The following is a 13,243-nucleotide window of genomic DNA, read 5'->3' as shown; positions in this document are numbered from 1 at the left end:
TCCTCTTAAAGTAACCAAGTGTGGAGTTTGTGGCTTGGTTGGTCATCCAAATGACAAATGTCCCTAGGTGATCGAGGATGTAAACATTGTTCAAAGATATGACCCCCACGGTAATACATATAATTCGGGGTGGAGAGACAACCCAAACTGAAGATGGGGGAATGATAATCAAAAGCATACACAAGCACCACCCACCTCTTCAAACCAAGGTACGAATCTTGAAGATATTATCAAAGCTTTGGCAACTACCACTCTTTCTTTTCAACAAGAGATGAAACAACAAATGACTCAACTTACTACCGCTATAAGCAAGATGGATGGGAAAGGCAAACTTCCGGCTCAACCGGACCATGCTAATGTAAGTGTCATTTCACTAAGGAGTGGTAAGATTCTTGACACTCCCACCACCAAAGAGAAAAAGGTAACTTCCAAACCCTTACCTCTTAATAGTAAGAATGAGTCCAGGGAAGAAAATGTTGAAACAAACCCCTCACCATTTAATTCTAAAATGGATAAATCTCCTCTTAATGATTTTACTCCTTACATGCCTAATCTTCCTTTTCCCTCTAGGTTGGCTCCAAAAAAGAAGGAAGCACCCAAGGAGGAAGAACTCTTGGATATGTTTAGAAAGGTGCAAATCAACTTGCCCCTTCTCGATGCAATCCAACAAGTCCCGAGGTATGCAAAATTTCTAAAGGAGTTGTGTACCAACAAGAGGAAAACAAAAGAAAGACCAATGGTAAGTCAAAATGTTTCAGCTCTTCTTAAGAGTAATATTCCAGAAAAATGCAATGACCCCAGTATGTTTTCTCTACCTTGTGTAATAGAAAATAGGCTAATTTTTCATGCAATGCTTGACTTAGGAGCATCCATAAATGTCATGCCATACAACGTCTTTGAAGATCTAGAACTCAATAATTTACAAAAAGAAACTAGTGTATGCATACAACTAGCGGATAGATCTTATATTTCACCGTTAGGAATAGTTGAAGATGTCCTTGTGAAAATTGACAAACTAATTTTTCCGGCGGATTTTTACATATTAGAAATGAATGAAGCATGCCTAAAACCATCTCACTCTATTTTATTAGGAAGACCTTTTCTTAAAACTGCAAAAGCCATTATAAATGTTGATAAAGGTTCCTTGAGTGTAGAGTTTGATAGAGACATTGTCACATTCAATATTTTTTAATCCATGAGATATCTGGATGAATGCTTGTCTTTATGTTCATTAGAATTGCATGATGAAGTTGATGAATTGTCTATACATGATGAATTTTTTGAACAAGAAATGGTTGAAAATAAAGAATTGTTAGAACCCAATGTTGACTATGCTTTAGAAAAAAAATAATTGTGATAATCTTTTCTTTTCTCCACAGAAACTAGGGATTGAGCTCAAAACTCTCCCACCACACTTGAAATACATATTCTTAGGAAAAAAGAATACGTTTCCTGTAATCATCTCAAGGGAACTAAACCAAAAACAAGAAGAAAGACTTATCGAAGTCTTGAAGAAGAAAAAGCAAGCCATTGGTTGAACTCTTGACATCAAGGACATATCTCCCACTTTTTGCATGCACCGTATTATCTTGGAGGAGGGAACAAAAGAAAAAATCCAACCACAAAGAAGGCTTAACCCAACATTGAAGGAAGTTGTCATGAAAGAGGTACTAAAACTAAAAGATGTTGAAATTATCTACCCCGTCTCGGATAGTACATGGGTAAGTCCAATTCATGTGGTCCCAAAGAAGACTAGGATGACCATTGTGAAGAACGACAAAGGTGAGATGGTTCCGATGCGAATGCAAAATGGTTGGAGAATGTGCATAGATTACCGAAAACTCAATGAGGTAACAAAAAAGGATCATTTCCCCTTACCTTTTCTTGATCAAATGATAAAACATTTAGCAGGTAGATCATATTTTTGTTTCTTAGATGGATTTTCTAGTTTTTACCAAATTCCTATAGCATGTGAAGACCAAAAGAAAACAACTTTTACTTGTGATTATGGAACTTATGCATTTAGGCGTATGCCATTTGGTCTTTGTAATGCACCGGGCACATTCCAACGTTGCATGATGAGCATATTTTTCGACTTTATTGAGAAATGCATTGAAGTTTTCATGGATGATTTCACAGTTTATGGTGATAGCTTTGATGCATGTTTAGCTAGTCTTGAATTAATTCTAAATAGATGCATAGAAACTAACCTTGTATTGAATTATGAAAAGTATCATTTCATGGTGTCCTATGGTATAGTTTTAGGACACTTAGTGTCTTCCAGAGGAATAGAGGTAGATAAAGCAAAAATTGACGTCAAAAATTTTCATATCCAACATGTTTAAAAGATGTTAGATCCTTCCTTCGTAGTGCCGAATTTTATAGACGGTTTATAAAAGATTTTTCTAAAATTTCTTTGCCTCTAACTAATCTCTTGCAAAAAGATGTACCATTTCTGATTGATGAAAATCGTAAGAAGGCATTTGATGATCTCAAACAAAGGTTAGTCTCTACCCCTATCCTTCAATCTCCTAATTGGAATTTATCTTTCGAAATAATGTGTGATGCAAGCAACTTAGCATTAGGAGTTGTTTTAGGACGAAGGATAGATAAGAAATTGCATGCTATATACTATGCATCTAGGACCCTTAACCAAGCACAATCTAACAACACCACAACTGAAAAAGAATTTCTTTCTATCGTTTTTACTTTAGATAAGTTTAGAAATTACATTTTTGGCTCCCCAGTAATTGTTTACACTAATCATGCAGCGGTTAGGTATCTCGTATCAAAAAAATAATCAAAACCAAGGCTAGTTCGATGGGTTTTACTTTTGCAAGAATTCAACCTAACCATCAAGGATAGAAAGGAGCCAAAAATTCTGTAGCCGACCATCTTAGTCGAATTGTTCAAAAGCAAGAAAGTACACCAATTTGAAAAGACTTCTCCGATGAACATCTCTTTCAAACAAATCTTAAAGCACCATGGTACGCCGATATTGTAAATTACTTAGTCACGAGTAACTTTCCTCCTGACTTTTCTTTTTCACAAAAAGCCAAATTACGTAGTGATGCTAAAAACTATTTTTGGGAACTACCATGTCTTTGGAAATATTAATCTAACCAAATCATTAGGAAATGTGTTCTCGAGCATGAATATGAATCAATTTTATCATTTTGTCATGATCGTGCATGCGGAGGTCACTTTAGTCCTAAAAGAACGGCTAGGAAAATTTTAAATAGTGGATTCGTTTGGAAAACATTATTTGCAGATTCTTTTTCATTTTGTAAATGATGTGCAAATTGTCAAAGAACCGGATCTCTATCTAGGAGAATGAAATGCCCCTTCACCCCGTTATTACTTGTGAAGTTTTTGATATTTGGGGCATGAATTTTATGAGACCCTTTCCTTCTTCTTTTAGATATCTTTACATTTTATTAGTCGTTGATTATGTATCGAAGTGGGTTGAAGCAATCCCCACTAAGACTAATGATTCTTCTGTTGTCTCAAGATTTATAGTTTCTAACATAATTTCTAGATTTGGTATCCCAAGGGCAATCATTAGCGATCAAGGAACAGACTTTTGCAATCTGACCGTTGAAGTCTTGATGAGAAAATATGGTGTTCAACATCGTATTTCCAACCATACCATCCTCAAACGAACAGACAAGCCGAAACTTCTAATCGAGAGATAAAAAATATCCTAGAGAAAATCGTCAACACAAAAAGAAAGGATTGGAGCCTCCGCCTCAACAATGCAATTTATCTCTCTTAGAAGCCGGTGAGAAAAGATTCCTAGATTTGCTAGAATTAGAAGAATTAAGGTTATAAGCATATGAAAATTCTAGGATTTACAAAGAAAAGACTAAACTTTTGCATGGTAAAAAAATCTTAAGAAAAGAATTTGAAATAGGGCAAAAAGTTCTTTTATATAATTCTTCTATTAAACCCATGCCCGGAAAGTTAAAATCTAAATGACTTGGTCCTTTTGTTGTGATTGGTTTCTCTACTTTTGGTGTAGTTTTCCATAAAAAGTCTTGACATTGGAAAAATTTTCAAAATAAATGGGCATAGACTGAAAATATTCCATGAAGGGCAATCCGTACAACAATGTTCTATAGAAACACTTTCTCTCCCCCTCTACACATAAAGCCGAAGCAGCCAGGCGCCAAAAATTTTATCGCTTTCCGTTTTTACTTTTCTTTAATTTCCATCTTTTTAATTTTTCCTAGATTAGTTTCGCATTGAATAAAATTGAGAGAAATCCCTTTTTTAATATGTAGGGCAACTTTACTTGAAGAAATCAAAGAATCGTAAAAGGAAGCAACCACTTCGCTTTGAAGCAAGCTTTAAAATCAAAGCCCTCAAATCCAGGGAAGTTTTCTGTTCCTCGGTATTTTAATACATTTTTTTACATAAATATGCTTTAAGGACAAAGCAAAGTTTTTAAGTTGGGGGTGGGTAACTAGTTGTTAAACTAGGTTGCTAATTTTTTTTTTCTTTTAAGCATTTGCATGACTTGGGTAGATTAAAATTAACCAAAAATTGTTTTAGTATTATTCTGAATGCATGAATGAAATGAATGTTGTTTGCTTGAATGAATGCTTGCAAAAGATAATGCATGGATGTTAACCTTGTTTGCAAAGTTTCTTATGATGATTGCCTATGATACACCTCTCTTAGCAATTTTTGTTTTGATTTTGAATAAGATAAATAACCATTTATGAAATTGAGGTTAATTTTTAAACTTTTCATCTCTTTGACTCATGAATTAAAAAAAAAAAAAAAAAACCCTTTGTCGAGCCATGATGAACCTAGAACTCTTTAGAAAAGGATAGAATGCTTAAATTCGCTTGTTATCACCTCGAAAGAATGGTCAATCATAGAACCTAATAGATTAAATCCAAGATTAAAGTTAGCCAAACCGGAGCTAAGCAAAAAGCTTGCCACCAAAAATAGAATCCCAAAAAAAAAAGTAGCAAAATGCATACTTTTAGCAAAATACTTCTATAAAAAAAAAACTACGATTAAGTCAAACGTTAGGATTTTTTTCGTGATCAGTTAAGATTACCCGATGTTAGTGAGGTACGAATCCCTACGGAAAAAGCCTACCCTTTGCCTTAGTAAAACTTATACAATTCTATCTTAGAATTTTTCTAGTTAGTTTCAATGTTTTGACCGAGGGCCGAGTTTAAGGAGGGATCCTTCCCGCTTCAGAGTAGAGGGAAAACAAGCCTAGGGCATTTTTTAATTCTTTCGAAGCATGTCTAGTGAGTCGAAATAGAAAAACTTAGATGTTTTATCTAAACATGATTTCAATAAATGAAATTTATTAAAAATCAACCTCAAATTGACTACTTGCTTCTCTTGAATATTTAATTGATAATAAAAAATTACTTTGTTGAATTGTTAAGGCATGAGTAACATCCTTTGCATATTTGTTTGAAAACATCATCAAAAATTTTGCATGATTGTTTGAGTTATCTTCTTACAAAATAGTGTGTAAATCCCTTGCATGATGAATGACTGAATGTTAGCACATTTTTAATTTTCTTGCTCGGGACGAACAAGTCTTAAGTTGGGGGTATTTTGTTAGGGCTATTTTAGACCTAACATTATTAGACTAATTTTTCCCAACCTTTATCCATTTACTCACTAAAATGTCATTTTTGTGTACAATATGAAACTTCACCCTTATACAAGTCCAACGCCACTGAAATCACTTAAATCGGAGTTATAACAAAAAAGAACGGTAAAAAACGAGTTCAAGGGCAAAACCGAAAAATTGGACGAACTAGATCGCACCACGTGGCATCAGATCACGCCACGCGTCCACCGCGAAGTCACGAGTTCGAACCCCAGGCGCGCCTCTATTTTTCCTTTCATTTTCCGCGCGACCCAAAATCCGACCTGGCAACTCGATCCGCGAACCGGTTTGCGACCCACGCGCCTACGACGTGTCACTCCCTCGTCCGCGCGCGCCTCTTCCCCGTCGTGAGTTCGAATCTCAGCAGCTGCAATTCTTTTTTTTTATTCTTTTTCTCATCAATTGGGCCAACTTAAGACACGATCCAAACCTATTTGTGACCCAATTCATCATTTTCCCCAAAATTAATTGCAAAATGGCAGTTTTTAAAACTAATTCAACTTTTTTCTCTCATTTTCCCTTCTATAAAATCCCTCAAATTTTTTTTTGAGAGAGAGAAGAAATTCCAAGTAAAAAAAACTCTTTTTCTCATTCAATTCTTGTAGCAAATTCTTGAAACTCTATCAATAAATATTACTTTTGTTAAATAAATGAATTCTTTCCTCAACATTTTTTCAAGAATTTCATCAATCTTCATGCGCTAAGGTAATCTTTTGAGACTTTTTCTTGGTTTAAATTACCATGTTTTCTTTGAGAATTAAATTCCTTTCTATATCTTTTCAATTTTTTATTTGATTGTTTGTTTCCCTTTGCAATTTCTTTTGAAATTTCAATGAAACAAATAAGTTTTCCCCATCAATTTTTCATTGAAATTTCTTTACAAATTCTTAAACTGTTGAACTTAAATTTTGATTTGCAATGGTTTGTTATGTTGAATTCATTGTTGAGATTGTCTTTAATTTTCTACTAATTGATTCTTGCATAACAAGTTTGAAATGGGCATTGATTTTGCTAAGGGTAGTAGCTATCCCCTCCTTAGCAAATCTTGAATAGGATAAATTTTGCCTCGGTTTGAACATGCTTTGGTCGCTGAGATTGATCGTCTTTTAATAGAGATTTGGTTACTTTCTTTTTGTAAAAATTTCATTCTTGTAAATTCAAGAAAAGATTAATTAATCTTCTTTCTTTTTCAATGATAAGAAACATGGTAATTACCCAAGAAAAGTCTCTCTACTAAACTTGAAAGAAAAAATTTACTTGAATTACTTGTTGTCACTAATCATTCCTTAATACTCGTTCTTTGCTATAGTTCAAAAATTACTTCCACAAACCCCCCCCCCCCCTTTTTTGTGTTTCTAATTTTCTTTTAGATCTTGAAGCTACTAATTGACCTTGTTTGTGAATCTTGAAGTTTTGAATCTTAAGTGTTCTCTAGGGTTCGATACCCTTCTTCCCCATACTACTCTCAATTTCCACAAAGGTAAGAAGGGTTAAAAAAATAACTTTGAAAGGTAATTGAGGTAATCCCTAACCCTCATACTTCATCTAGTCTTTCTCTATTCTAGCATTCTTTTATTTTAGACTAGGAATAAATTCTTGTTTTGCACACTTACATTTATAACAATCTATCATTTTGATAACGACTTACCTCAAAAAACATCCTTTCAAAAATGTCCATAGAGGTTAAGAGTACTTTCCATTAACTTTAAAGTCTGCTTGGTTGTTACTTAATATAAACTTCGAAGCACACAATGGTTTTAGATACTAGATTTGAATTTAGAAAGTTGTTAAAGTGCTGTCAAGACGATTTTAACAAGCTTTTGATAAGGTTTTAGGTAAATTTAGTAAGCTTTCTCATAGTTCTTGAATACCTAGTTAGTCTTAACGTGAAACTTGATTTTACCCATGTTGTTTTCTGTGAGGAATTGAATATTAGAGAACTTGGAAGCATTAATCAACACGTTTAAGGTTGTTTTAGATGTGTTTGTGTAAGTTCCTAAGTTGTTGACTCGTTAAATTGATATGTAGATTGTTAATAGATCTAAATCTCTAGGGTATGGATATTGGGTACAAGAGCATATTGAAACGAAAGACCCAATGAGTTTGACTTAAGTTTCAATATCCATTTAACTAAATATCTAAATTTGAGGTTTAAAGGTTTGAAAGTGAATTTTTAGTCTAGTCTAAGGAGATTTGAGAATGTAAGGACTTGAGAAATGTAAAATAGCTTAAATGCTCATAATGAAGTGTTTTTAGAGATTATTGTCCCATCTTGCTAAGTGAAGTTGACTAAGAGACCTTAATCTCTTTTTCAAGCCAAATTGAAATGGGGAAAGCATATAATCTCAGGGGATCGAGTCATTAGTAGTGAGTGGCTTATTTTCAGGTATTTTCAGTATAAATCTACTATGATTGTTTCTAGTATGAAAATTTCGAGTACGATTGCTTTATGAATTATGTGTTAGAAATGTATTCAAATATGATTTTTAGCTAACCATGAACTCTTTTATTTCGGAACTTTGATTGAACCCAAACTTCAACATACTTGTTCTTAGTTGAATCCATATGAGCTAGTAGGGGAACCTAATGGATCTATAGATCATGGGCTCCAACGATTCGAGATTAACTGGCTAAACTATTTTAGAACAAGCTTAATCAACATTCGTTAACTAAAAAGTTATTCAACTAAAGACTCTTAGTTGCACTCCCCTCACTATAGATATATTTCTGTCCACCTGATATAACCATGATGAGTAAGTTGATCATTCACTGGTTGTTCGTAATCTTGGCTGGGTCAAAATATCGTTTTACCCCCAAGATTACATCTTGCTTCTCAAGACACACTGATCCACTATTGAACAGTTGGTTTAAGGTCCAACCTATAAACTTGAATCCTTCTCGGGCCAATGAGAAGGTGGGACCCCTTGTTCAAGACTTGGATTTAGTCCTTAAGGGAAACAACCTATCTACTATCTCAGAAGTGGGTAGGAGTGAATTCCGTCTTGCACCCTATGTCCCTAGGTGTCCACTCGGTTTTATCCCTGAATTAGGAAGTTTATTGGGCCAGCGAAGATGAGCTACCCTCACTTATGCAGATCTAAGGATACTATCAAATGAATAAAAGTTCATAGTTAGCTCAGGATTAAGATCACGTTACCTAGGTCATCATAAATGAAATAGTCAATTTATAGTTTACGGTGTTATAACTAAAAATGACTATTTCGTGGTTCCAGTCTAATGCAACTCATTTCATAGGATGCCCCCACTCCCATGTCTCTACATGAATGATTCAGGATTACATCATTTGTACGAACTACAAAACGGGCCGCATCCATAGTGTTTTTCCAGAATAAGGCGCCCAACCTTATTCATACACTATAGACTATTTGGGCTATTAACTCGAACTTAATCCATGTTTATGTCTCTACATAAAGTTAGTGTATTTGACAAACTCATTAAAATAGCCTCGGGACTTTAATTTATTGGTTTTAAGACTATAGCATTCAATAATAAATTTTATTGAATCAAATAACAAAGTATGAGTTTTAGGACACAAATTCAACCACATAAAACTTAAAAAATGTAAAATGCCTTGGTAGTCTCCTCACCTAGCAAGCCCTTCAAACTCCTCTTACTTGACCTTAATGTCTGACTCCTGGAAGATGAGATTCTAAAAAGTAAATCTAAATACCATTTTCACAATAGTAGGGCAAATACCATTTCATATAAATCAAAAACATCAATTCATAATAACATTTCATTTCGCATAAACCTTCTTTTCGCATAACACTAATTAGTTACCATACATTCCTCTCGCCAAGCATCCCAAATCATTCTCTACGCAAGGTCACATGAGTTCGTGTTTAGACTACTATAATAACTGCATCTGAGAATCAACAGATTCGTCCTTGTTGCTTAGGCCGTTAAGCTTAATACGTAGCTTTCAACGTATAAGCCAACCTCTCATCACCATATAACACCTTCCACCCCATGGTTACCTTGACTGATTACGTGCATATAATAGTTAGCTTTATGACAAGAAGTAACTAATGTTGAACATCATTTATCAACAAAACATGCTTTGAAATACATAAATCATACTTCGAATCATAAAAGCTTTTATGCAAATCTCTTTTAAAAACATTTAATCGAAATTATCATTGCAAACCATCAAAGAATTTATAAGATTACTTAAAATCATTCAAATACTTTAAAGAAAACACTCACTCTTCTGAATTACTCCAACCCGAAATACTTTTCTTCCTCCTCTTCTCGCGTAGACAAAATGGCAGCACTTCAACTCTTTAGTTTTCCTTCTCAAATAAGCAAAATACAACAACTAATGGTATAATCTTAACCCCTATTTATACTAATCTCTAAGCAAGCTTAGTCATCCTTAAATCCTTGTGCTCTTGTCAGCTCCTATTCTTAATGGTGCATGTGTAAGCTTAAGGTTTAACCTAAACATGCTTAATGTAATCTCTACACGTGGCCCAAAATAAACTTAGAAAATTTCTGAGAAGTTTCCTTACTTCTTCTCACCCTTCTTCTCACATAATACCTTAATCGCATAGTACCACTTGAATTTCCACATTCTTTCTTGTGAACTACCTTTGTCCTCCATTTTTTCTCGCCTAACCTTACTTGAAAATGCCTAGTTCAAAACACTTAGCCAAATTTTACTTCTTTGTTCTGAATTTAGGTGCAAGTCTTACAACTAAGTGTTCCAACACCTAGGTCATTTTTTGACGATGAGGTGTTTTGACACCTAGGCCATAATCTATTCTCAACATGAAGCCTAGGCGTTGGTAACACCTCTAGGTGTTTTGACACCTAGGCCATCTTATTGACAATGAGGTGTTACCAACGCCTAGGTTTCATGTTGAGAATAGATTATGGATTTATGATCAAGAAATGTTTATGGAATGTTCTTTAGAATGTTTTAAAGTTCAAGTATCATATTTATGAAAGAATTTCCAACTACATGAATGTTATTGTAAGCCAAAGGTTTATGCATAACTAGTTCGGAAAGCATGTTTTATAAAAACTATCACTCATAAGTCTTTTGACTTAACTTTTCAAATGACTTCTCATCTTTCAGGTATGAATTGTGTATTCCCTAATGTTGAGCTTACTGCAGTCGGGTCATTTAGTGTAATAGCAATTGTTAAGTTATAATGGGAGTTAGTCTTGGATCTATAAGTAAGGTTAAGGTTGAGCATGTGTCTATGTTTATAATTAAAAAATTTAAAGTTGTAGGATAGACTAGTAAAAAGGGTATTATCATGTTTAAGCATCCACTGATGTATCACAAAGTTGCAACTAGTATTCTAAGTTGTTAGTAAAAGCATGTAGCTTGTGTTGTTCCTTTCAAGCATGCTTTTGTCTTGTGACTGCTAGTTAAGTTAGATAGGTTTAGTGGGTTGGTGAGTATTGTAAAAATATGGGCAATGCTTTCCAAGCCTTAGCTTGCACCCTCTTTTGAAGGTAGGTTAGGGGTTTAAAAAAAGGAAGCTCAAGAAGGGGGTATGACAGCACGGGCCCAGATTGATGAAATTACGTGCATTAACTGAAAATTTAGTTATACATTCAACTACATATCAGAAAAACAAATACAATCTTTTTTTTCCATCTGCTTCAGAATACACAAAAAGAAACTACAACATAAACTAAAATATAGTCCTAAACTATGAAATCATTCAAATAATTCACCTTCAGAGATTTAAGTTCGAGGATGACTTCTTGAAATTTTGGGGAGAAAAAATCAGAGAGATGTTTTCGATTTTGGGAGCAAACTCATTTGGTATTGGCTGAAGTGAGGAGAATGTTCAGGGTTTAGGGTTTTATGAGAATATCTAATGTTCGGACTTTCAAGGGTATTTTGGTCATTTGATAAAATCTTTTATTTTAAAATTTAAAAGCAAAAGCATACAATCTCGGAGCTGATCTCGACCGAGATGGATTGAAAAATTACGTTGAAAGTGTTTTTTAAAATTTGTGAAAAATCTTGGTGTCGAGATTGACAAAAAAAATTACAAGTTTTTCTTTTGAAGTGTGCTACTTTTGAAATGAAAAACCAAAAGAGTGATACTTTTCAAAATTTCTCCTTTTTTCAAACAATGATCGACACAAAGTAGATAACTTGATCAAATGAAACTAAATTATTTGACGGTGTTCCATTACCAGAACAAAACAAAACTTGTATTATATCACTAACATTTATTTGATCATACCAATCATTCACAATACAAACAAGCACCCAAGTTGTGATGAAGCCATAAAAACTTGGTAGCATATAGAAAGCAAGATATAAAATAATGTTTACTTTATATATGTGTGTGTAGTACTGAGAGCAACGGAATGTGATCATGTTAGGATTTTAATATATTAGGGCCGCCATGTTTTTATGGGTTACCTAACTTCTCATATCATGATCATTATTATTTGTAGCCGACAAAGCACTACTCAAAGTTAGCAATTAAATTTTGGTGCATTATAAAGACTAGATCTTTCAATGAGTTGGCCCCCCTAAGCCAAAATTTCAAGTGAAGCAAACTCCTCCATTCCATCACCAATTACTTTTGTTTTGAATTAAATGTTCGTCTCATGTTCTCTCTAGCATCTCATCTCTACCTACCTAATTCCCCCCTCTTTTGTTTTCTCTCTTTATATTTTTCCATTTCTCCGCCAAAACCAAACATGAAACTAAGCAAATGAATAACAACGACTTGAATACGAAATGAATCCAATTCAAAGAAATTACACCGTTACAGTATAAACATTTCCACTTCTAATCCGTATTCTCACGGTGATTAATAATATTTGTTTAAGGCTTAAAAATCTACATGATTACATCAATTACTATGGCTATGAGGCAGCAATTAATTTATGGCCCTTTTCCTTCATTAATGATGAATACTTAAGGAAAAGAGTGCAATATTGGCAAGCAAAGGGAAATGGTTTGCACTATCATGGGGTGTTAGAAGAGGCATGGAGTGGGAGACAATTCATGTGGTCATTTATGGGAAGAAAAAAGATAAGTTTATTATTTCATGCACATCCAATAATTGCGTAGCTATCTTATGTTATTTATTTCTTTTGTTAAGAGGGGGAAGAGAGTTTAAAGCAATGTTTGAATGATTGAGAAAGTAATAAAGTACAAGGTGGCTTCGTATCTATATACCACAATTATTAATAGTGAAATAAGAAAGAAGTTATGAAAAGGGGTATGATTGGGTGGGAAAGAAACTAAAAAAGATAATAATGAATGGATGCTAATATTGGAACATAAGTGAAAGAAGAGGAAAAGTTTGGGGCAAATAATTGAACCCATTTTAAAGAGAAACTGAATAACAAGACGAGGAAACATTTATGAAGCAACACTCAAAAGTGGTAGTAATAGTTAAATGTAGCAAACAAGAAAGAGAGAGAAAGAAAGAATGATACTTTCTTGATGTGTTCCCCACAACCATGTGAACTATGGGATTCGAGCACGAAAAGGAAATTAAGTAATTGTGGGTTTTTTTTTTTTTTTTTTTTTTTTTTGGTTCGTTCATTATTAATAATGTGAAGATAATATAGGTAAGTGGGGTTTTA

General features: G+C 33.9%; 1 protein-coding gene across 1 annotated transcript; it reads left to right on the top strand.

Annotated features, from left to right (window-relative positions):
* The first annotated feature begins 283 nt into the window (after positions 1 to 283).
* On the top strand, positions 284 to 1,192 carry LOC127149713 (uncharacterized). Its single transcript, XM_051085576.1, has one exon. The coding sequence runs from the start codon at positions 284 to 286 to the stop codon at positions 1,190 to 1,192; it is 909 nt and encodes a 302-aa protein (XP_050941533.1).
* Positions 1,193 to 13,243: the final 12,051 nt, after the last annotated feature.

This window comes from Cucumis melo, chromosome 6, assembly GCF_025177605.1.
Source record: "Cucumis melo cultivar AY chromosome 6, USDA_Cmelo_AY_1.0, whole genome shotgun sequence".
NCBI classification, from domain to species: domain Eukaryota; kingdom Viridiplantae; phylum Streptophyta; class Magnoliopsida; order Cucurbitales; family Cucurbitaceae; genus Cucumis; species Cucumis melo.
Note: the sequence above shows the minus strand (reverse complement) of the source record. Positions and strands in the feature narration are given on the sequence as shown.

Excerpts from the sequence above, each read along its gene's own strand:
- LOC127149713 (XM_051085576.1), top strand. The coding sequence starts at position 284 with ATGACTCAACTTACTACCGCTATAAGCAAGATGGATGGGAAAGGCAAA.